Source organism: Poecile atricapillus, chromosome 2 (genome assembly GCF_030490865.1).
Source record: "Poecile atricapillus isolate bPoeAtr1 chromosome 2, bPoeAtr1.hap1, whole genome shotgun sequence".
In the NCBI taxonomy this organism is placed as follows: Eukaryota; Metazoa; Chordata; class Aves; order Passeriformes; family Paridae; genus Poecile; species Poecile atricapillus.
This window is the reverse complement of record NC_081250.1, coordinates 66,373,555-66,398,362: the sequence shown is the minus strand read 5'-3', so window position 1 is coordinate 66,398,362 and position 24,808 is coordinate 66,373,555. Positions and strand designations below refer to the sequence as shown.

Genomic DNA, 24,808 nt, shown 5'->3' with positions numbered 1-24,808 from the left:
TAGAAAATTAGGGCTATCCTAGAAAGCACAGTGTGCTCTGCTTAGGTATGTCAGACCAGTTGCTAGAGGACCACTGAATGAATGACAAAACTTGCATTCTACGGACTTTTTGTTTATTACTTTGCCCAGTTCTTAGTTTTAGTTCTTTGTTTGACTTTTGGTTTGTTGCGTGCATAGATAAGTTAGTTACAATGAATTGCAGCTAGAGCACATCCAGTTACCAATACAGTAGTATGAAAATATCTATTTATTGCTATATGATAAGAACAATTCAGTACTGTAGCATTGGGGAGTGCACACACTAGGACTCCAAAATGCCATTGCTGTGCTGCCTGTGTGAGGATTTGTTTTGCTAGTGGTGCTTCATTGCAAATACCTTTACTATTTACAGGAGACAGCCATGAAAAATGAATGGCAGTGCATGTTACTTCCTGGCCATGCTCTTTTTCCTCACTTTACACTGATGCAGCTCTATTTGGATTCACTAGGGTGATTTCCATATCACTCCTGACTTTCACTAGAGGAGAAATGCTTTCCTTTAATTTAGCATTCTTTGGTTATAGTTACATGTTTTAAGCCAGTCTATAGTTTGTTGGGCTCTTCTTTCTGTAGCATTCAGTGATGCTGTAGCAAGAATGGAAAGGACAGACCTGATCAAGAGGTTAACAACCTTATATCAACATTCTTCCATTTGCTTTTTATAACATAATATTCATATCTCCTTTCTGGGAAGGTATGTCTTGCAAAGGAGGTTGCAATGAAGCTTCCTATTCACTTTATTGTGAGACTTCTGAGTGGAACTAATGACAATCATTATTGAGATAAAAAAAAATAGTAGGTGTTTACGTACTTTTTTAATGTGAAAAAATCTGACCATACTAAAGACTTTTAACTATTTTTTTGCAACAGACTATGTGTGTTTCCCACCTTATTGAGTTGCATAGGTTTTTTTTAAGCAGTGCTGATATGAATTAAGATGTGTCTCAGAACAAGTGGTTTATTGTCAGTTAATGAAAAAAGAAGTTTTGCCTGATTTTGCACATGTTTGTGTGCAGAAAATCCACTAAATGCTCTGCATGCTGTGCTATTTGGATCAGGACTGTCATCTATGGAGCTAGTTTTATTAATTGCATTCAGCCTGACATTTTCAGTGCCAAAGCTTAGTGGCATCTACTGAACTCAGAAAATGGAGGCTTCTTTTTTCCATGGGGAAGATCACTCTACCCTAAGTTTTCAAATGCAGCAGGATTCAAGTTAGGGTCTAGTCTTGTAAGTTTTGGGGCGTATTCTGCCGAACAAGTCTGTGCTGAGTATTACATTACTCACAGAGCAATATGAGACGCTCCCTGCCCTTAGGGCTCAGCAAGGTGCTTTTACAACATTCCCGGTTTCTTCTGGCTTGGGAACTCAGGATGAGCTTGGCCCGGAGTACAGATACTCAGCTTGACAGTGACTCACACGCTGCTAAACTGCCAATTCATCAGTCAAATATTTATCAATGTCTTTGCTATGGAGATAGAAATTCTGATAAACCATGAGAGAAAAGAAAAAAAAAAAATGCAAACTTTTGCAGTTTTATTTGTCATTGCTGAGATTAGGGAAAATTAATTTACACAGTTCTGCTTAAGGATTCATGTAACTTCTGTGCTTCAAGTTAGAAAAGGAGTTAGAGAATTACCTCCCCTGCCCTGACACTACTTTGAGGAACCAAGAAACAAAGTAAACGTGGAGAAAACCGACTCAAAGCCACACTTTTGACTTTCCCGTCGGTCTTGCAAGGATCTGTAGAGTCCTGGCTAAGCTGAGTGCTGGTAGAGCTGGCGTGGTAACTTGTCCTTTGAGCCTCTCAGACGGCGAGGGAGGAATGTGTGTGAATTGCTGCGGAATACCTGCCCTGCTCGGGCGGGCAGCGAAGTGGGGACGCTGCCAGGCCGTGGGAAGAGACTCAGGCTGTTCCTTTCCCAGGGCTCTGTTCCGTGGCGACGAGCAGCTGTGAAAGCCCCTGGCAGGAGAAGGGGGCTTGCTGCGTTTGGAGCGGCTGCTCTCCAGCCGAGGTGTATTTCCCTGGTCCAGGCTCCCCTCTCCCAGAGGTGAAGGTGGGAGAGGCAGCAGATCTGACTGCATGGGGCAGGTACGGCGTTTGGGAACTGTTCTGCTGCTCCTGGTGATTCATTCCAGTGGGAAAAAGCATGAGGACTTTCTGTGAACAGGTGTGGCATGATCCCTCGTGAAACCCTGCCTGCTGCGAAGGCACTAAACCTCGGGGGTCCTAATAATTCAGTAATTCACTTGTGACTACTGGATTTTTGCACATTTTTGATGCTATTTAGAGCCTGATTGTGCCAGATGCAGAGGGACTGAGGAAACCCCAGTCTATGTGCATCCCTTGGCAGATGGGACTGGTTTGGTGAGGCTGTGGTGTGCCAAAACAGGTCCCAGTTAGAGCAGCAGAGACACATGGGGAGAAGTCTTGATGGTTTGACAGTTTGTATTCACCTTCTTTGAGGCGGGAGAGGGAAAGCTGGACTGTAGCATTTTAATTCCTGGTTATATTCTTATGGATGTCGTGATTCACCACCTTTATGCCGTTGCGTTTTGCAGCGCACACACACCCAGCTGGCAGGTGGTGGCGGATGGGCGGTGGTATGTGCAGGCTCTGTGCTGGGAATGCAGATTCCAGGTCAGGTTTTTCTTCTGACTTGCCTACCCTGGGCATACCAGGTAATCCCTTTATGAATCTTTTGCTTGTTCAAACAAGTTTGTGTGGAGGGGGATGGGAAGTGTGAAGAAAAAGAAGCGCTGGTGGTTTTTTTTTGCTCCTTTTGAGTTATGGGAATCATTCAATATTCTGGATCTGCTAAAAGACTTTCTTTTAAAGCTTCCTCCATTTTTTGAATGGATAAAAAATATTTCAAAATGAAATATTTGAATTTTAAAAAAGCTAGAACTTTTGTGAAGGGCTTGGAAAATCTAACAAGGATTTTTCTAATTTGTTTTAAATAGTACCTTCCGGACAAGAGCAACCTCTTTGTGCTCCCAAATCTTTAGGGAGCTGTGAAGCTGTGGGAAGGCCCCTCAGAGTTGCTGGATCTGTTTCTGTGTCTCCTTTGCCCTGCTTCTCTGGGCACTGATCACACCCTGGACAACTCAGCAGCCTCTGGGTGTGCAGTAGCAAAGACAGACACCAGAGCAGCCCCCACGGTCCAGCGTTTGTGCTGGGGGTGTGCAGGTTTTGCAGCAACAGGAGGCAGATGGGAAAGCAGGAGGTAGCTTCCGTGCCCCTTGGGTTCTGCAGTGATGACATCAGCTCCCACAGTGGGCCTGTGGGGGTGCAAGCTCAGTGTTTAGAGAAGTTATTTGGTTTATTCGAAATGCATCACTTGGGATGATTATTTGACTGCTTGAATAAGTTGGTGCCGGCAGTACTCAGCCCTGCTGTTCTGGGGACGTGGGCACCTCTGACATGTCTATATCTAATCTCATAACTCATCATATGGCCTTGAGCGTGTTTCTCAATCCCTTCTAGGAAAAGCAGGAATAGTTCTTTCTTGTCTCAGTAGAGCTGGGGGTCTTGTAAGGACCATGGGTACTGCTCAGCAGTTAAACACAAATCCTGGTTCAGACATTGAGGATTCATCACTAAAGTAATGGCTGGATTTAGCTCAGTTGGAGTGTATTCCAGCAGGGAGGTGTTGCCTGAGCTGCTATCCTGCCCAAATCCCAGTGGCAGCAGGGGTTGGGCTGTCCTCTCATTTCTCAGGAAGAGCAGGAGGGTAGTGTAGTATAGCAAAGAAGCAATGTGTTCTGCCTTGACATGCACTGAAAAGGGTGGCTCCTGAAGAGAATGACGACAGGGACATGCTATGCCTTTCCTAGGGCTTTCTGACAGTGGAGAGCAACAGGCCTACATTTCAACATCCCAAACAAAAGCAATTCATCTGTGTTTTGAAGTGTTTTCATAATTTTAAAATAAAGACGCTATCCCCTTTTGTTTTCCTTTGTTCCTTTAATAGTTAATGACCATTAAGTTATTTTAATAAAGAGCTCTACATAGTAGGATCTTTTTGAAATTCATGAGTTGCCTTCCAAATAAGTGTCATGGTCTAAAATGAATTGTAGGGACAAATACATAGTTAAGGTCTGAAGCAGTCCAGTCTGTTTCACTCAGCACTGTTCTGCAGGGTTTACAAAACCAAAGCAGCAAATAGTCAGGTTATTGCAAATGTATATATTTATTAGTAGTGGACCCTCCACTCTTTTGTTATGAGTCCTGCTAAAAGACCGGCCTCCAGTTCTTCCCATTTCTGCTGGAATGGTTGATAACATACACTGCATCTGCAGGGGTGCAGTAAAACAAAGGAAAAATCTGTTTATATTTTCACTGTATGGTGTGCCTACAGTGTTGGATACAACAGGATCCCATTCATAGGTTGGAGGTTTAGATGCTGTCAGAGTTAAATCAAATTGTCATAGCAGCAGTAGATGTTACAATGACCAAATGTTACTCTAAATTTGTTCAGTTTCATGTAAACAAAATCAGACAAAACAAGAGAGATGCTGCCAAAATACCATGCAAAGTAATCCACTTAATCTGTGTTGTCTGTGATATCTGTTGTTATCCTACATTTTTCTAAGGGACATAAATACATTTTTATGTAGCATGTAGGTTACATGTTTTTACTTTAAAAGTTCAGCTTTGTTCTTGCCTCCATGCTATGATGCTGTCCAGCGTGTTCAGGGTTTGCCTCATTGGTCAGTGTTTTCTGCGTTTGGTATGGTTTTACTTTGGCAGTCTGTTTCTTACTGCCTCAAGGTTGGTTGTCTTATTAATCTGGAGTTTCTGCTTTTATCTGCTTATCCCCATTAAAGGCCTGTTGGCTTCATTAAGAGGTAGATAATACTGAAGGACTTTGAAACTGCTGATGAAGTACTTTCCTGTCACATGGGTGAAAAGTATTGAAGATGTGTCCCTGTGAGATTGTGCTAGTGCCATCCCATGTATCAACATCAGTATATGTCTGTTGAGGTATTGTCTTACTAAGTATTTTTATTTTTAAAGTTCAGAGATTGGTTTATGCCCTTGGGCATGTTTGTACAGCTAAATCCCCTTCAGAGTTGAAGTTCTTGATTCCTGTTGGCTTGGTGGAGCTATGCCATCAAACATCAGCTCCTATTCTGGCATCTGCTTTTTCTGATTGTGCCCCAGTAAGCCCATGTCGCTCTATTTGGTCTTCTGACAGATTTGAAAGCCAGTGCCTCTAACAGGCCATGACCTTTTTAACGTTATCATAGGATTTATCTCTGTATTTTTCACTCACAAAACTGGTTAGATTTTTAACAACAAAGGAAGCATTAATAAAATTTCTCTTTTCAATTTGTTTAGCTCTAGCTTCTGCCATTATTTTGGTTATATCTTTATCTGCTGGACTGGCGAGCCTTAAATATGTGCTGCTTTCTTCTTGTGAAGGTCCCTGTGAACTGTAAACAAGTAACTTGTTGTTACTATGTTTGAAGACATAGATAGGGTGTACTTAAGCCTCTCATTTCAAGGCCTCTGCTCCTGCTTTTGAAACAGTTTTCTTCATCTAAATTTAGCCATTTTAAGGTTTTCAAATTTTTTAATTATTTAGGCAATAATTGTAAATGTGGCATTCAAACATCATTAGAATGTACACAAAATGCTCGTATTTCTGCTTCTCTATATTTTAAATTAATAATTTGATTTATTTGAAAACAGCTTTTCTTCACAATTTCTTGCCGTGTTAACTATAATAGCTATTGTTTAGACCTCTTGTCATGGTGGAGTAATGTCTTTGAGTTCAGCAAAGTTAAACTGAAGCCATTGGAGATAGACTGACTGGTTACACTATAAATCTGGTCACCATCTATACTTCATTTGGCTTTAATGGATACCCAGCATTTGTAGCTGCCAGAACATGATGGAAGAATTGATTCAAGAAAAAATACTCTTCCAATGTTCTAAAAAGAGAAAATTGCTCAGAAGGTTCCTCTCTCTTCTTTATTATGTTTCATTCACGAGAATAATTGTGGGTGTAATTAAATGTAAATTTCAGATGCAGTCAGATATTTCTACATCTAAACACAGCAGTGATGCCTAAGGAGAAGGAATGATTTAGAAAAGGAAGCTGACACAAAGCCTGGCACAAAATCAGGCCCATATGTTATTTTTCATAATTGTTCTCTTTAAGCCGTTTCCAAGATACACAGGGGTGCATAGCACAGTGGGGTGCAGCGTTTGTGCAGCCAAAGGGTCACAGTACAAGCCGGGGGCTGCATGTATACAGCTTGTTTTATGTCACCTAGTGACTCTGTAGTTTTGCCTCTACTCCTCTGAGGGTCTGTTCCCTGGTATGGGGGAAGCTGCTGAAAAGTTGCTCAAACCTTTTCTATTCGTTCCAGATGAGCTGATAGGGGAACGGCAGGCTGCTGGCGCATCAAAAGCGCATACTGCAGAAGGGCTCTTAAAAATATTGAGTATTTCTCACCAGTCCAGTGATTTTGCCAAGGACAGTTCTGCTTTTTCATTGTCACAATTCCTTTTTTGAAGGATGGTCAGAACCTGTTTGAGTCAGTGGAAAGATTTCCATTGAATCCATATTACTTGCTGGTTCTGAGTTGGACAGGTTCACACTGGTACTCTTGTTGGTATTACTGTTGTAAGGAATGTTTGTCTTTTCAGTGATTTGTAATGGAAAAGGTTACCTACTGTGAGCACAGGAGTTAGAAAACCAGGCAAGGCTTGGAAACACCTTAGCTCCTACTGTCTGTTAGTGGTTTATTTTAGTTTCAAGTGTTTGGGTTTAGGAGCCGCCTGGGCTTGCTTGGGATGTCTGATCCCATCTCCATGGAATGGCTCCTCACTTGAAGCACCTCACCCCCATCCAGCTACAATGGCTCACTTTGATGGCTGAATCCTAAATGCTGGAAAAGGCAACATTCTGGCAGTATGGATGCTGTAGATTATGTGTAAGACAACAATAATAACCCCGTTACCTGCCTTGTTTTTTTCCCCCACTAGTGTTTTCAGTTCAGGAGTTTTACTTGGAGACTCCAAATTCACACTTTATGTATTTGTAAGAAAGCATGTCCTCTGACTCCAGGCCCTACATCTGTTTTTGTAGTAGCTTGTGTATCTTGCAATGAATTCCTAAGACACTGCACTAGCTTTTTACATTTCTGCTGATAAAAGGCCTTTCTTACACTTGTGTGGACTTGTGTGCTCCAGTGTTTGCCTAGCTGAGGATCCTGCTTTCCTTGTGTGCCCTGACATTTGATGGCTGGTGTGATAACATGAACAATTACATCACACAAAGGCTATGCTCTAATGTATTGACTTTAACAAAGATTGTGAATAATTTATTCTCACTGTAATGATGCCAAAGTTTTGTCTATCAAAGCCACAGATACCTGAAGAGGAAGAAAAACTTTCTCCTTTATGGCATGCCAATTTCCACATTCTACTCTATCCTGTGGCAAAGTCAGTCCATGACTGCTGTTGCAGGACTATGAAGTGGCTCTGTCATCTTGGAATTGTCATTAAAAATTCACAGTGCAGTTAATGTGTGTGTGTGTCTCTGTGAACCTGTACGAGGTGGATTATTCCGTGTAACTTCTCTTAACTGTTCTGAATTTGTGTTTCTTGTATTTCTTCAAAACACGCAATTGCTCTGTATTTACATCATCTTCTTCTTCTCCCTCACAACAGCCAGAATGGGACCTGTACCATGTCCAGACGCCAGAACACCATCCAGGAGCTTTTGCAAAACTGTTCGGATTGCCTGACGCGAGCTGAGCTCATAGTACAGCCTGTGAGTGCTTCTCGTTCTTCTTATCCAAAGTGATTATGAATATTACATACATATTCTGTGTTGTTATCTGGACTCACAGGCTCTGCTACTTCATCTCCTTTATCCCTTTCAGCTGTTTGTGTGAGGAAACAGGGAGTGGAATATCATGCATCCCTCTTAGGTGTCCTTCCCACTGCACTCTGTTCAGTAAAACTGACTGAAATCCATCTGGTTAATAAAAGGGGTCTTCTTGATTTAAAAAAAAAAAAAAAAAACAAACACAAAACCCACCCTCAAACGGATTCTACTGGATCTTATTTTTCAGTTTTAGATCAGGACCACTGTCAGTGTTAACACCTGCTGCTAATGGCTACTTACACTCTCTTAGTGTGTTCTGTAGGATATTATCATCATTTTCAGGGCCACAAGGACCTGAGCCACCTTAGGAAATACCTTCATTACCGCTATTTCATTTTTCCAGATGATTTCTAAAGAGGTAAATGAAACTAGACTAAAGTCTTCCTGGCTGTTTCAGCTCAAATACATACAGATAATCTCTGCAGTATGCTACTCTGGTACAAAGCCAGAGTGCCTGGGGGAGGGTTACTCACTGATCCCAAATTCATTCCTGGCGAACATGGGGTGTCTTCTGTTCCTGCTGAAGCCAGAGGAGGTGCAGGGTGGTGAGTGCATCCTGCTGTTGAGGCCACTGAGATGTGAAATGCTTTCTCAGTTCTGGCAGTAGATGCGATTTAATGTGCACTTTTGGACCCTCTGTGGACAGAAAATTCTTTCAGAAATGAACTCTGTGGTTAGGAGTTCATTTCCTTTTCAGAGATACAGGACGTGTGAGCGTGTTTATATAAAAATCAATGCCAGAATAAATACTGCCTTTTGTTCAGGATTAATATTATTCCAGTGAAGCTGAAAGAAAGAGATGTTTAGCTCCAGCTTGGTGCCACAACATGCATTGCTTGCTTTGTTTCTTTCTTTTCTTTCTAAGGGACAGAGCAATGAGGTCCATAATATTTTATTTGCAAAATCAGGTCACAGCTGCATTGTGTGTTGCTCATCATGGCTGTGTCAGTGTGGGATGAGGTCAAAGAGCCTGATTTGATCTTCCTGGTTGAAAGACCATGATCATGCTGGTCCAACTGCACTGAGAGGATGCATGGAGAATTTGCCTAGACTTTGGGTGATAAGGTGGGATGCAAATGTGATGGAGCATGGACCTGGACCCAGGCAGACGGTACTGCTCGTGTTTTTGCAGGAGGGGGAAGTCTAGAACCTCAGGGAACCTTGTGGAAAATCAGGAACAGTATCTACCATCTCCTACTAGTGTTTCCTTCTCATCTTCTAAACACAAACGCATAATGTCTTAAGAAGTTAGCACACCATGTGAAGCCTGGGCTCCACTGAAATAAACATTAAGATGTTTTATGGAAACATAACTTATGTTTCATTTATGGAAAGTTTTGTTTGATACTCCATTTTAATAATTTTCTTCTGTATTTTATTTTAATAAGGACTTTCCAGTGACTGTGGATCCTTTGCTAGCTAAGTTAAAACTGGCAGTCAGAGACATGGCAGTTGAAACTTATCATGCTTCCTGAAAAAAATCCAACCTGTCCTCACATCTCTTTTAAGACAACCAAAGGAAGCTTATAGATGATTAATATTTAATTTAATCTCCCATTCTCTTTTTTTTTTTTTCATTAGGAATTGAAATATGGAGATGGTGTCCCACTCAGAGGGAACAGGGATCTGGAAGATTGTTTTGCACAGGCGAATGACCAAATGGACATCCTGGATGGGCTGATCAGAGAGATGAGGCAGATGGGCCAGCCCTGTGACATGTATCAGAAAAGGTATTGTCAGGGAAGGGTTGGGGTCGGGAATGTGACTGATAAAAGTTTGTGGTACCTCAAGTGCTCACCTTCCCTGGTGTTGCAGGATGTAATAGAAATCAGTAAGGTGGGACTAAATCTGTTTGGTTCACACTAACATGGAGAAGGGTCTTGCAGTAATATATTTCTGATAGAAATTCACACCTTAGTTGTCTCCATTAAATCTTAGTCAGTATATTTTTTTCCACAGTCTGTGCTATTTAGTTTTGAATAGTTGGTGGTCCAGTAGGAGAGATAAATTGCATTGTTTGTGTGTTTTCTGGGTGTTTTGCTCGCAGACACTAAGTGTTTCCTTCCCTTTCAGGCTGCTTCAGCTCCAGGAGCAAATGCGTGCCCTGTACAAAGCCATCAGTGTTCCCCGTGCCAGGAGGGCCAGCTCCAAAGGCGGTGGCTGCTTCTCCTCTCAGAGTGGCTCAGGCTGGGATGAGTACACGAAACGTGTCACAAGTGAATGTTTAAGCTGGATGAGGCAGCAGAAGGTAAGTCTGTGCAAAACCCAGGGACAATGCTAAAAGTTGGTGTTGTTTCTGAACGTCACCTCATATGTAGTAATGTTTTAAATGCCAGTAGAAAAGTAAAGGTACACATGAGTGCTTGCATGCTATTCCAAGTTCCCTTTTTTCCCTCCCAGTATTGTACACATAGTGAATTCTCACTGAGATACAAACATGGATTGGGGTCTTCTCTTGCAGAGGAAAAGGTGTGGAAGTTAGATTTGAAAGCTAAATGAAACACAGGTGTTAACATGACAAAAGGCATATTTGTGTTAGAGATTATTGTGCTCAATATTTCCCTCCTTCCTTCCTTGCACAGATTTCCTTTGATTCATATTTATTTTAACCCTTTACACAGACAGGACAATTTTCACAGATATAACCATTGTCCAGTGTTTTGCAGCTGTTCTCCCCCTCTAGTCTGCCTTTATCACAGAGAGGTAGAGCTGATTGCCACGGGACTAGGCTTTCAGAAGTCAGTGGTGAAATGTATACAGAAGTGCTGAAGCTACTGTTTGTTGCATTCTGAGAATAAATTTACCAATTCACAGCTGTTTCTGATGTAACCTGGAGTGGAAAATAGACACTGTTTTTGTGCTGAGGTGAAAGTTGTGTGTTGAAGTGAAAGTTGTGAATTTCTGGTTGGACAGCCTTTTCTGAGAGACAGGTAGGGAGGATGGAACAAGGTGGCTGAAGTCACACTTTGCAGAATCCTTGTAAATTGAAATTGCATTTTTTTTTATTCTCTTTTTATTAGGTTGTTGCTTTGCGATTCTATCATTATTATCTGCATATGGCATTTGCCAGGTGGTTCTTATGGAAACCAAATGAGGAGGGTAGGGCTTTGTAGAGTTGCAGTATTTTTAAGTGAGTGCTACTTATACTCTAGTCTTTCATTGTGGCATGCTTTAGAGGAGGAAGGGGAAGTGGAGATGCACTCTTTGAGTGGCACTGTGTATAAGCATTGTGCCTGGACAGTAACAGCCAACATTATTGCTCTACACATGCTGTGGGAGAGGAGGCTGATTGTCAGAGCTGCCATGGCTTGAGGAGTGATGTTGGACAGACTCTGGGCATGCTTCCAGTGATGAAAGATGGTGAACAGGCTGCACCTCGCAAAGACACCATGTGACGCCCTGCTCAGACACCCCTCGCTAAACACAGGGAGCATAAGCAAGCGCTTCATAGCTGTGTTCCCACACTAAACCTCCTGTGAAAGTAAAAGGCTCTCTCTCTTCGCCTTCATCCCTACAGCAAAGCTCAGGTGGGGCCAGTAAGCACTTACCTCACTGGGAAAATTTATTTTGAACTTGCCACTTGCTTCTTTCCATTGTGCCTTGCTGTGTCCCATTACTTGCTCACATTGAGACTAAGATAATGTTTCCCCTAGTAATGTGGTGAGAGATGTGGGAAAAAGTTCTGAGCAGCTGCAGTTCTTTGCTGTTTTTCTGGTTTTTGTCTGGATGGTTTGCTGGCAGGAGAATCAGGTGGTAGAGAGGGCTGGTCAAATTTCCAGTGCAGAACTGGGGAAAGTGCAGTGAAATCCCAACAGCCTTTGTTTGCACATGGCAGCCAGCCACGATTGCCACTGTTGCTACAGTCTCTTTAGACTGTTTAAATATAACGAGAAGGGTCAAAGTCCTCTAACTTAAATGGCTGAATGAAAAATGGTTTAGAGTCTTGGATCATTTTCAGCACTGCCTTTGAACCCCTACGCTTGAGTTCTGGCTTTATTGTCATCTGTTGACTCATAGAGATCTGACTCCAGGCTGGTAATTACCAAATTCAGTCCCAACCCAAGATTAGGATACCTGTTTCTTTACTGGGCATGTACACAGACAGGCATTCAGACAGAGCTGTAGTGTGTCTTTGCAGCATAAAAGAGGATTTGGAGTTTGGGGAGATGAGTTTAAAGTTAGGTGGCTTTTAGTATTTGAAAACAATGAAACAAGGAACTGCAATCAGTCTTTGGGTTAGTGATTAGCTGGTGTATTACTGTTTTTCAAGGCTGTTTCTAGACATTTTCACTTGGCATCCTACAATGAATGTTGCCAAAATGCAAGACAAACAACACGCTTTCTAATAATTTAATTTTATCTTCTGGAGTTTTTTTTTAGCGTGACTGCATTTAACTGAGGTTGTTGAAGTTTACGTGAGCAAAATGAAAATGGAAGTCTGGTGTACTGGGCTATAGAACTTAACTGGGCATTTTTACATGAATTGCATGAATAGCATTGTTTGATAAAGTCATGGTTTGTTTTCAGAGTGATAAGAAAGTAATTTTACTGTAGAACATAAAATAACAGTTTGGACCAAAGTAAACCAGATGAAAATACACTACTGAGTGTGCTTCATCTAGTGTAACTATAAACAACTGAAATATTTTTCCTGTTTTTCCTTTCTTCTGCTTTGGGAGCCTCTCACACAGTTTAATTGCTGGCAATTTAAAGAATCTGTAACCCCCTATCCTGAACTTCTCTTTATTTCAGTTTTACTCTCTACCGTATAGTCTGTTTCCTTCAGTTCAATTCCTTTATGCTCCAATTTAGGCAGTAACGTTGGAAATGAAAGTACCAGTCCTGTTTCTTGTTCCTAGGTTGAAATGGAGCAAGTAAAGTGGGGGTTTGAGGCAGCATCCATTGAACAACAAATTGCTGAGCACAGGAGAACTCACAATGCCATCGGAGACTATCGTTGGCATCTGGACAAAGTCAAAACAGATCTGGTAATTACTGTCCTTCCTTACACATTGCTTGGTCTAGGTATACAGCATTGGCTTACTGGTGTTCCACTACAGAAAAGGAATGTTGAAAAGTTCATCCTCTCTTCAGAAAAGACTGGTGTCATGATGGCAACTTTCAGCTCTTAATTCCTGGATAATTTTGTGCTTCCTTTCTTTCCTCGGAATTTTAAAATAAAAATTTAGTAGCTATTTAGCTTTTTGTTGTGCACCAAGGCTGGCAAATAAATATTGCCATATTATTTGTGAGACAAACGACTAAGAATGATTATTCTCATTTGCTGTCTCAGTATATTAAACAAGAAGGTGAAAGAATCAGGTGGGTGCTCAGATGCAGCCTTGCATCAGGTTTTTTTCTGTGAAAAATGACCAAATTCTGTGCTTCGATTTAAGCTTTTCTTAAGTGTTGATACTACTTTTCTTTATTTTTCCTCTGAGACTTCTTTTGATCTCTGAATTTTGTGACTGGACTACTGAAGTGACTGAAAATGCAGTATTAACTTCCTCTCCTATTAGCCCAGCAGTTAGGTATAGGAGAGACAAAGCTTTTTTAATTTCCATTCAGCTTTTCTCCTAATTGGGAGGAGAGAGCTCAATCTAAAGAAGAGGTAGTCTGTTCTGGAGCCCTGATCTCTCAACCTGAACCTGAGGAGTGAAAGGGATTTTTCTCCCTTTTCCCTCCTGCTTCAAATAGGAAATGTGATAGTCAGCCCTGTGGAATACCAGTTCCAAGACTGGGCAGGTTCTCAACCATAGAAATGAGGATGAAGACTGGAGCTGTCTGCTCACATCGTAATTTATACTAGTTCATAATCTCCAAAGCTAGCTCTAGGACTGATCTAAGAGTTTGGTGCAGAAAGAAGTCCAGTTTTGAGTGCTGTTTTGGTATTACAGATTATGTGCAGACTTGGTTGTATACTAAGCATCCCTGAGCATAGTAAGTTTTTCCAAGCCTTGGCTTTATACTTCCTGAGTCATCCAGGGGAGCAAATCTTCTATTGACAGATGTCTACTGCAGGCATTTGCAAGTTACCACCTTATTATTATGATATTGACACTGTAAAGGAAATACCAGCAAATAGGCAACTTGTAAAAGGCTCACTAAGTATTTGCTGTCTCTGTTCCAGCGGGAGAAGGCTGCTGTTCATCAGCTGGAGGAAGAATATGAAGGCCTGCTGGTAAGCATGGGATGTGGTCATTTCTTAGACCCTGTTTGCCTTATTAACACCTGCATGATTGCCAAGGGACACTTCAGGTTTTGACAGAGTGACAGAGGCACATTTAAATAATTCTATTCAGCACTGAAATGCTGAATAGAATTATTTAAAATAATGAAAATGAAAATGCTTTGTAGTTTCTGAAAGATTCTTTTTGAGTCATGGACTTGAGATGAATTCATTGCCTGGTGTGTAATTGACTTATTCACACAAGGAAGTTTCTAGTTTGCACCTGGTGAAGGGAGTTGGTCACTAAGCAGGTGAAGAGTAGAATCCTACTTCCTTAATGAGAGTAAATGTAGTGATGAAATTTGGCTGTATATGAAGCTTAAAAAATTACTCAAAGGTGGGACTAGAACCAAATTCTGTGTAGGGCTGTGCATCTTCCCTGCTGTGGATCTTCATCTGAAACACAGTGAGAATCCTGTGCAAATGGTTTATTAAACACTTGGGATCAGAATCAGATTCCTGGCAACCTGATTTCAAGCAACAGGATGTGTGTTTTGATATGAAGACAAAGAATTTTTTCATGAAGCATCAACTGTGCATAAGATGATGCTATAACATCAAGAATGAGCAGCAAATGCAAGTAAAAGTGATGTTAAATATTCAGACATTTCTTGTACTCCCCTCCATGCATTTTTTTTTCTTTTTCTGCTTGCCTGCCTACATGTCTGCTACACATGTGCTTGAAATAACTGTGAGAAGCTGCTGACATTGGGTTCCCATTGTTCTATAAATCCTGACACGTTGTCCACTGTCCCTTGCCAAGAGGTTTCATGGTTCGATAAACCCAGGCACATCCGCTGTTCATTGCCAACAGGTTTTACAGACATGTGGGTTTTACTGGTATTTTATTAAAAACAAAAACAACCAAAAAACCATGCTGTGCTATTGGCTTCCCTTTCTCCACCCAGCTCAGGCATTTATGTGTTTATACCATCTCATTTCTGTACTTCCTTGCAGAAATATTCCTTTGAGAGAATGGATCAGCTTCGCCAATTCCAGAACCTCATCCAGGCCACCAGCAGAGAGATCATGTGGATCAATGACTGTGAGGAAGAGGAGCTCCTCTATGACTGGAGTGACAGGAATACTGATATTGCCAGGAAGCAGGAGTCCTTCTCTGTAAGATAGCTCAACCTCCCCGTGCTTTCCATTGACCCTCTCTTGGAATAGTCAGGGAGGAGCAGCCTCTCTTGGGAGAGACTCATCACGGGGTGTTTCTTCACTCTTTTGAAGTTCCTGGGAGCTTTTATCAACTGTTTCCAATAAAGTACTATGTAATAACTTTTGAGTAATGACTTTTGAGTCAGGACAGGACATTTTTTGGAGGATTTTGCTCCCACTCAGTGAGTTACCATAGTTTATTTTGACCTTGGAATGTGGCCTTCTTGGTATAGTCCACTACAGGCCAGCAATCACCTACAGCTTGTGCACACAGTCATTGTGCTGGCATGCCGAACTAAGGGGGCTTAAATCAAGCAGTTTTAATTCTCCCTGTTGGGACAATGCAGGAGTCAGAGGTCCCTGTATTTGGCCCTGATTATCTGTCACCAGTAAGTAGAGCTATGCTCTCTTCCTCTGATGGTTCTGCCAGCAGCACAGTGCGTGCGCAGTGGGACGTAGTTTGCCCTGCTCCTTGTTGTCTGTGGGTGTGTAGGGAAGTGGAGCATGTGTTTGTTTAGCTAAAATTGGTGCTGATTGCCAAACTGAAAAAGGAATGAAAGTTCACAGTATTATGGAGATGCCTATTTCTTTAGTTCAGTTGTTCTGGATGTTGCAAGATGCAGTCATTTTTGCTTCCATCATTCTTAAGAAAGGTGGAACTTTGTGTGTTTTGCTTGCTGAAACAGCAAGCCTAGAGACTGGAATTGAGATGATTGCACCTTCTTTGATTCTGCTGTCTTAATAATTAACTTCGGTACATCTAATGGAAGCACTTTATTATGTTAGAGGCGAGAGTTTTACATTATCACAACTATCTGGGAAATTTTAAGCAAGTCATCCTGTGCAGTGTACCTTTGGAGTTTGTTTAATGCTGTGTTTTGGTTATTTAGAAACGTATGAGTGAACTGGAGGTTAAAGAAAAAGAACTCAACAAGCTAAAACAAGAAAGTGACCAGCTAGTGCTCAATCAGCATCCTGCTTCAGACAAAATCGAGGTGAGTTAGACTTTGTGTGATTTCACTTGTTCCTTTAGTTACTACATGGGAAAAGTTCTCAGTGAAAGTTCATGTACAAAGTGCTGCATTTGGGCTCAAGAAGGGTTTTCCTGCCCAAAATCATGTCCATTTTACCCAGATGTATGAGCTGCTCTAATAAATGTTACTACCTTCCTCTACAAACCTGGCCATTAACAACTGCATGGTGATAGATGTAAGTAAAAATTAATTCTAAGCTTAGGGAGTTACCTGAGTGTGTTGAGATTGCTATATCTCCTTTGGGCTGACTACAGTGCAGCAGAATTTATGGTAGGAAGGCATGTCATTGCTGTTCTGCCGTCTTAGTAAGCATGTTTTGAAAAAAGCCACGCCCTTTGTTGAGGGTTTATGTTTTATACAGGTGCAAATACTTTCTGCAGCTGAAATTCATAGTGCCTTTCTACAGCTTAGCAAAGATACTTTTGCTTTCATAGCTTGGTGTACACTTACTTTTTAGTTGAAAAGGCTGCAACAATTTGGAAGACTTAATTTTATTAAGAAATGCTGTAGCTGTTGCAGTTTCAAGAGTGCATAAGAACTCTGAAGCAACTGAAGAAGCTAAAAGGAAAAAAAAATAAAATAATCCTTTCTGCCTTTCAGTGTGTTTACTTGGTTAACTGTTACCATATTCTGTAAAATCCTATTTCTCCTGTAGTCAGTTTCTCTCTTGAAGGAAAGATTCTTTTAAGCTCCAGCAGTGAAATGAAAATTGTGTGTAGTTTTTTTAAAGAATATATATTATGGCTGCTTGAGTACTTTGAATCTAAAAACAACCAGCATAAAATATCATGTTTGGAGGTGTTCTCTGAAAGGAGAAAGTGACCATTTGCAGCTGAAATACTTTATTTGCACTACTGTTTGCACATTTTACCCCTTTTTGTTAACACACCTGGGGCTTTATGTTGATCAAACAAATTCAGGTCATGAACAGATTTCTCTTTGTTTCTCACAAGCAGGTATTTAACTCATTTCAGTTAGGTGGGTGCTTAGAAGTTGTGAAACCATTTTCATGAATTACACTGTTCTGGTGTGCATGGATTTGTTTTAGCAGATTTTTCATTTGTATTTGTGTGGAGCATAGATGATTTTGCTTGCGTCTAGGTGTGGGAGAGAGATCAATGTGGTGGCCTGAATTGTGTATATTACTGTTTTCCTTAGGCCTACATGGATACATTGCAAACTCAGTGGAGCTGGATTCTTCAGATCACCAAATGTATCGATGTCCATCTGAAGGAGAATGCAGCTTACTTTCAGGTGAGTAGTGATGTGGAGAATTCACGCTACTTTTAAAAAGAGTGTGAATCCCATCAAAGATATATTTATTTTGCATAGCACACTGTTGCCATGTTACAAATTCTACCATTGTGCTGGAGGTGAACTGGGATTTCTTATTAAAGGAGTCCATAAATTTTTAGCAGACATTTTTAAGAGCTACACACAGCCAAATTCACAACTTTTCTCTCACAGTTCTTTGAAGAGGCCCAAGCCACAGAGTGCTACCTGAAAAACTTACAAGACTCTATCAGAAAGAAGTTCATCTGTGATAAGAGCATGTCACTGCAGACTTTACTGGAGCAGATCAAAGAGCTGGAGGTACTGTCACACTTGCCTGACAGGTTATGTTCTGCTTTTCTGGGAAATCAGCTACCCTCTTTAGATACCAAATGTAAAACCAAGTGCACTGCAATGTATAAGTACACTACTGTATGAACCTGAGACCATTATATTTTTAAGTCTGGAATGAGTCCAACAAATTCCCAAGTTTCTGACATGCTAACAAATGAAAAAAAAAAAAAAGGAATACTTTTATTCCTTTTTATTACTTTTTATTTTATTTGTATTTATTTAGGTGGTAGAATAGATTTTGCCTCAAAGGATAAATGCATTTGATAAATGATTCATCATGTCACTCAATAATTGTAGTCTCTTTGAAAGGATAGAAGTCAGCTTTTTTAGCTTGTTTTCTTATCATGAATTAAGCACTACAGTCCCAAGATGGAGAAAAATTGGTCAGTGGTGTAAAATTGATCAAGTCAGGTTTGAAAGTGTAATTCTTCCCTTTTTTTGTTAGCATTCATTTAGTTAGATTCTTTCAATTTATGCCTGTGTTTTTTAAACACCACTTTAACCACATTGAATATCTGTATGAAAATCTGCTGTGCAAATTTTGCAAACTTTGCATCTTTGCAGAGCTGGAAAGATACTTAGTTAGATGTTTTTCTGCTCTTTTTAAAATTTAAGTTTTACATTGTAGGCCAAAGACTTATCCCATTTGAGCTAAAGTAAGTTCTCCCTACTATAAACTCCAGATGTATCATGCTCTTAATAAAATAGTAGGAACTAGATGCCTTTTATTTTTAGAATAAACTTTTAACTAAAATTAATCTTTGCAGAATGAACGAGAGAGAATTCTTGAATACAAGAGGCAAGTGCAAAGTTTGGTGAATAAATCCAGGAAGATTGTTCAGCTGAAGCCACGTAACCCAGACTATCGAAGCAACAAGCCCATTATCCTCAAGGCTCTGTGTGACTACAAACAGGATCTGGTATTGTATCCCTTTTTGGCTGAGAATGAACATCATGTAAGCTAGAACATTGCAAATTACTTAGTAAGCAAACTATTGAGCTGATAGGTGTAACCCCTTTATCTGCTTTTGATCAGTTTGAATTTCTTTGACAGAAGAAGCTCTGCCTTTCTTGCCATTATGAATAAACAAGTAGGTTCTTACTGGTTAATAAATCTAGTCAAAATTGCTATTATTAATCAATCTATTAAATAGTATTCTATTATATAAAATCTAGAAATAGTATTAAATAGTAATACTCATATTTCAAATTAGAACATAAAAGACTTGTTGATAATAGGATTAAAATTGTTGTACAGATGCCTCTCAGCATCCACACCTTTTTTTTTGGTGATTGCTCAATTTTCCAGTGCCTTAGGATCCTTAGGTGAACAATTCATCTAACAAAAGTCAGGAATATAGTTATTCATTGGTATTCCCATTTCTTTTCTGGATGAGCAATGAAATGAATGGTGATTTTTTTTTTTTTTCTTCTTCCTCAGTACTGAGGCTGCTTGGGTTTATTTCTGTATTTTTTCCTTAACAGTAAACTTAGATGTGCTTTCTGCTTATGAGCTTTTTCCTGCACCATGGCCACACCTGTGGCTGCCTGGTGTCAGGATATCTGGCATTTGGAGCTGGTGAATCTGGCTCTGCCACACTCAGTCCCAGTCCCTTTGCAAATATGGATGCAGCACTAAATATCCTCATGCCTTCAGCTCACTGGCTTAAAGCCATGCATGGTCGCATAGCCTACCAGGCCTTGTGTCCACATTCAGTCTTTGTTGGGGCAAGCCCCAGGTCTGATGATCCACCAGACTGGCAACTCCTCAGAGTGTTCCCTGGCTCACTCTTGGGCTTTTTTGGGTTTTCTTTACGTGGAAACCAGATTCAGGGAGAAGGGGTTGATCTGTACCGATCTACTGCCCCAATATGAAGCTGAGATGCACACCCAGGCCCAGCAGCTGGGAAGCACTCCTGCTTCTGTGATCTAGGACTATCTTCCTTGTCTGTCTCTCCTGGAATCCCCACGTTACTTAATTAAGGAAAGATATTCTGCATCCCTTACAGAAAACGGTGCGCAAAGGAGATGAATGTATCCTGAAGGACAACAATGAGCGCAGCAAGTGGCTGGTGACCGGCCCTGGAGGAGTGGATATGCTGGTGCCGTCTGTCAGTCTTATCATACCACCCCCCAATCCACTGGCAGTGGATCTTGCTTCCAAGTGAGTTTCTGCCCGAGTTTGGACACTTGCCACTGGGATTAGAGCTCACTCAAAATAGCAACCAGTCACAAAATACATTCTGAATATATTCTGCCCCTAAAGGTGGGGTATTAAGGACTAGACCCTTGACTTGAAGAAACTCACTTCAGTGAAACTTGCTGGGATCTAGGTTGGGGCCTAGAAATTTTAAATTTTAATGTCTACGAGGTTTTTCTCATCTGTACTAATGAAAGTCACGTATAAATTAATTTCCAAGATTTTTTCAAGTAGAGAATGAGCCTGAACACACTCCACATCTGGTGGATGTTTCTTGGGATGTTTTGTAGCTGTGCTACAAGGACAGATGCATTTTGATCATGCCTATTTTTCTTCTCTCATGCCAGAATTGAGCAATACTATGAAGCTATTTTAGCTTTGTGGAACCAGCTGTATATCAACATGAAGAGCCTGGTGTCCTGGCATTACTGCATGATTGACATTGAGAAAATCAGAGCCATGACTATTGCCAAGGTAAGACACCAGTTGGCCTTTCCTGCAGACCAGAGATGACCTGATGCAGACTGTCCATGACCTGATGTCTGCTGTCCCAAGCAGACCCTGCAGTATCCTGTGCACAGTATCCTGTGCACATGTATGTTTTACAAAACCATGAGCCTTCCTTTTGCTAGGTTGCACAAAACCTCACACATATAGAAGCTGTAATTTTATTAAAGGAGAAACAAAATGCTTTCCTACTCAAACACAGTGCAGATAAGCAGGAAGATTAGCTAAGAGAATTTATTACATACTTGCTGTACTTGTTCCCAATGTACAAGGGCATGGATAAACAGAGTAAGAGGTAGAATTTCAAACTGCTCTTAAGGTATGAAATGATGGTAACAGCGATTGAATAACTCAGATGGTACTCAGCATCATACTTTTAGAGGCAGCCTAGTTAGGATTTATTCCAAAGTGTGATTACTGTGGGTTTTTTGTAGGTTTATTAGTTTGTTTCTTAATGATTAACTAATCATAAAACTTCCCCAATTGTTTTTTTTTCCCTTTTATTTCAAAATTCCCTTCTTCCTTATTTCAGCTGAAAACAATGCGTAAGGAAGATTACCAAAAAATAATAACTGACCTGGAGATCCATTATCAAGAATTCCTCAGGAACAGCCAAGGCTCAGAAATGTTTGGTGATGAAGACAAGCGAAAGATCCAGACTCAGTTCACAGATGCTCAGAAGCACTACCAAACCTTGATCATACAACTGCCTAATCAACCACGACAACCACAGCCAGGTTTGTTGTTTTCTTGGCTTTGGTAGAATTTGGATTGCTGGGGTTTCTTTGTCCCAGAGGTGGCAGGTGGTGCATTCTTTTTGTGTGAAAGTGCTCCCTTCAACATGAATGGGAATATGTTCAACAACTGTTCTGCTGTCTCCCAACATAACAAAACTAGCCATGCACAGGGGAAGATTTTGTTCTTTCTTCCTTTGGTGGGAATCTGGGAACAGTGCTCCAAAATTCATGGAACTTGCTGGGAGAATGAGAGGAATTTACATTTACATTAGTCCATCTGATATGTTTTTCTGTTATTAGGAAGAAAAATCTCACTGCTGCATTTTAGGAAGCAAGTTTATATTTTTGTGAAGGAGACATTTCATTCCCTGAAACAGCTGCCTAAGGGCCCAGGTCTTCCACCCATTCTCAGTTCTACAGATCAACTCAGTGCTTGAATCACTTGGGCACTGCCTTGGCTTCCTACATGTTCCTGCTCAGTTCTCTGGCAGTTGATGCTTACCCAATTGATTTTACAGTGGTCCCAACTGAGAGCTGTTCTGTGGGTTCCTCAAACACCATTATTGTTAATGAGAGAAACCGAGAGCATGAGAAGCAGGAGGCCTGGCTGCTGATGGAGCTTCAGAAACTTCGGCGTCAGATTGAAGCTTCTGAGATTCAGATGGTTCAAAGAGCTCCTCTTGGAGTGGATCAAGGGGCTATGCACGACTTTTCAGTCAGAATAAAGGACTTAGAGGTAACTGTGGATGTTTGTCTTTGAGCATTTCAAACTCAGTATGACTCTGTGCTGCAGTTGTTTATGATCAGCTGGGAAAGACACACATCCTGTGCAGAAAATTCTCAGTTGGGAGCTAACCATAATGATTTGGATTAGAATTTACCTTCTGGGTAGAAAAAGTTTATTCCTGAATTTTAGAAATCAAAGTCTGCCAGGCAAGGAATACAGAAAGACTGATGTCTGGTGGCTGTGAGTTCATGTTAAGTCTCACCCAGAGTAAAGTGTCATTAAAATCCTTTTCCAAGGGCATTTCACCATCTATCTGTAAAATGCTGTCTGTGGGAGACAGGCTGGATGCATGAGACTTACTATCCCTCTCCTAGCTCTTTAGATTTGTAGGAGACCATGGAGAGAAGATTGATACAAGAAAGTAACAGGTTCAACATAAGAGAAATTTCCACAGGGCAATGAGGTTGCAAAGGTCTCAAAAGCAGAAGGACCTTGGCATGTCAGAGTTGAGTTTTGGAGTGGAGATGCTCAAAAAGACATATGACCTATTTGGACAAATAAGAAAGTGCACAACAGTGCTTGCCTTGAAGAAAGCAAGCTTAGCCACTTCTTCAGTCCTCAGTCAAGCTGGTTATGTAAGAGCCGACTGCTTGGATAAGGAGACCACTTTCATATGAATATAGAATAGAATGGTCATTCAGCCAACCAAAAAAGTGTAAACCAGGCATTCTCTTTTTCCTCAGGGTGTGCAGAACGACTCTCAAATAATGGCTGAAACCCTCAATAAGCATAAGGACTTGCTGCCTAACTTCAGAGGCTGTGAGAAGTATGTGTACTTGCAATCAGAGATAAATGCCCTCTTTCAAAAACTGGAAAATATTAATGGTGTTTCTGCTGGCTACTTAGACAGGTAAGTAAATTGAGGCTGTAACAATAAATATTCACTTCCTCCTATAATTCTTAGTCCAGAAATCTGCCTTTTGTTACCAGTAGTGTAAAATTACACCTTCTTCTCTGCAAATTGTGTACATGTTGATAGAAACAGACACTTATGCAAATTTCTTCTCTTTTCTGGAACACTTTAAAAAAGCAAGTGACAAGCATGGGTATCACAGAAATTTCTTGTGTTACCTATTCTCTTTAGACAATCATCTACAATTAATTAGAAATATCACTGTTCCTTCCTTAGTCCATAATGGATTTGCCTTATATCATTTTTTTAAGCTTGAATGCACTGAGGTGTCTGCTCCAGGTTATTCTGCAAACAGAAGATGTGATCAGAGTTTTTGAAGTCAGACTGTCTGAAGAGGAGACTGTTCCTTTGGATCTTGATAAAGCAGAGGCTTATCGGGCTTGTCTGAAGGTGAGGGGCCAAAATCCAAGGACACAGCAAAACAACATTTGTAACTGCCAGCACTGATCTATTGAGCTGGGGGAAACCCTTCCAAAACCACAGGAGATAGAAATGTTGATCCTGTTGTATTTTATATATAGACATACAATGTTTCATCCATCAGGCACAGTAATGCTGGTTGGTCAAGGGAGAGGATTGTCCTGCTCTGCTCTGCTCTGCACTGGTGCAGCCTCCCCTTGAGTTCTGTGTGCAGTTTTGGGTGCCACAAGATAAAAAATACATAAAGTTATTAGATGGCATCCAAAGGAGGGCTGTGAGAATGGTGAAGGGCTTTGGGGAAGCTGTATGAGGAGTGGCTGTGGTCACTTGATCTGTTCAGCCTGGAAAAGAGAAGACTGAGGGGAGATCTCACTGCAGTTATAGCTCGTTCACAAGGGAAAGAGGAGGGGCAGACACTGATCTCTTCTCTGTGGTGACCAGTGACAGGATTCAAGGGAAGAGGAAGGAGCTGTGGTAGGGGAAGTTTAGGCTGGATATCAGGAAAAGGTTCTTCATCTGGAAGTGGGTTGGGCACTGGAACAGGCTCCCCAGGGAAGTGGTCACTGCACCAAGCCTGACAGAAGTCAAGAAACTTCCAGACAATGCTCTCAGGAATGTATTGTGACTCTTGGGGTCTCCTGTGCAAGGCCAGGAATCAGACTCAATGGTCCTTGTGGGTAATTTCCAACTCAGGAAACTGTAATTCAATGAAATTATCGAAAGTATTGTACAGGCTATTACTTCTTCCACACCCTGGTTGTTGCTGCCCCTGCAGCAAACGCAGATGCATGGAAGGTTTCTGTAACCCATTTCTGTACACTATTATCTGTGTTTATTTTATATCACTAATGAATGTGGATTTGAAGGCAGTATTTCCTTTCTTGCATACAGGCTTGTTAATTGCCCTTGTTGTCCTCTAGGTGTAACAAATAAATTCAAGTGTTATTGAATGTCCTGGTTTTGCTACAGAGTCTGTGTCAAATCCTAGGGTGAAAAGTATCCAGCCAGTACAAGGGGAAAAGGGAAATAACTGCTTTGCTGAGCACAAAGTTGTCTTGCAGATCCAGTCTTTAATCCGCCTTTATCTGCTGGTCCTTTTGTGCACTGAATGCATTTGAGAGCACAAGAACTCTTTCATTATTTTCTGTTCTTAACTTTAGTAGGGAAAAAGTGTGTGGGTGGTGCAAATGGAGCACAACCCAGTTATCTTTTTATCGTGTCAAATGAGAGCTGCAGTTCAGTTGCTGG

At 41.0% G+C, this 24,808-nt stretch overlaps 1 protein-coding gene across 5 annotated transcripts in view; it reads left to right on the top strand.

Annotated features, from left to right (window-relative positions):
* The window catches only part of DSP (desmoplakin), a 53,215-nt gene that overhangs the window by 14,257 nt on the left and 14,150 nt on the right, over positions 1–24,808 (top strand). For 4 of the 5 annotated variants that reach the window (XM_058833222.1, XM_058833224.1, XM_058833226.1 and 1 more), the window contains exons 2-17: positions 7,727–7,829; positions 9,528–9,676; positions 10,020–10,194; positions 12,806–12,934; positions 14,077–14,127; positions 15,133–15,294; positions 16,227–16,331; positions 17,529–17,624; positions 17,838–17,963; positions 18,764–18,916; positions 20,006–20,160; positions 20,544–20,670; positions 21,236–21,440; positions 21,959–22,176; positions 22,911–23,077; positions 23,392–23,530. In XM_058833222.1, coding sequence (XP_058689205.1) covers positions 7,727–7,829; positions 9,528–9,676; positions 10,020–10,194; positions 12,806–12,934; positions 14,077–14,127; positions 15,133–15,294; positions 16,227–16,331; positions 17,529–17,624; positions 17,838–17,963; positions 18,764–18,916; positions 20,006–20,160; positions 20,544–20,670; positions 21,236–21,440; positions 21,959–22,176; positions 22,911–23,077; positions 23,392–23,530 — 2,260 coding nt within the window. Of the gene's footprint in view, positions 1–6,846; positions 6,988–7,726; positions 7,830–9,527; positions 9,677–10,019; positions 10,195–12,805; positions 12,935–14,076; positions 14,128–15,132; positions 15,295–16,226; positions 16,332–17,528; positions 17,625–17,837; positions 17,964–18,763; positions 18,917–20,005; positions 20,161–20,543; positions 20,671–21,235; positions 21,441–21,958; positions 22,177–22,910; positions 23,078–23,391; positions 23,531–24,808 lie in introns of those variants that run through there. The other variant, XM_058833223.1, reaches the window with a different exon arrangement.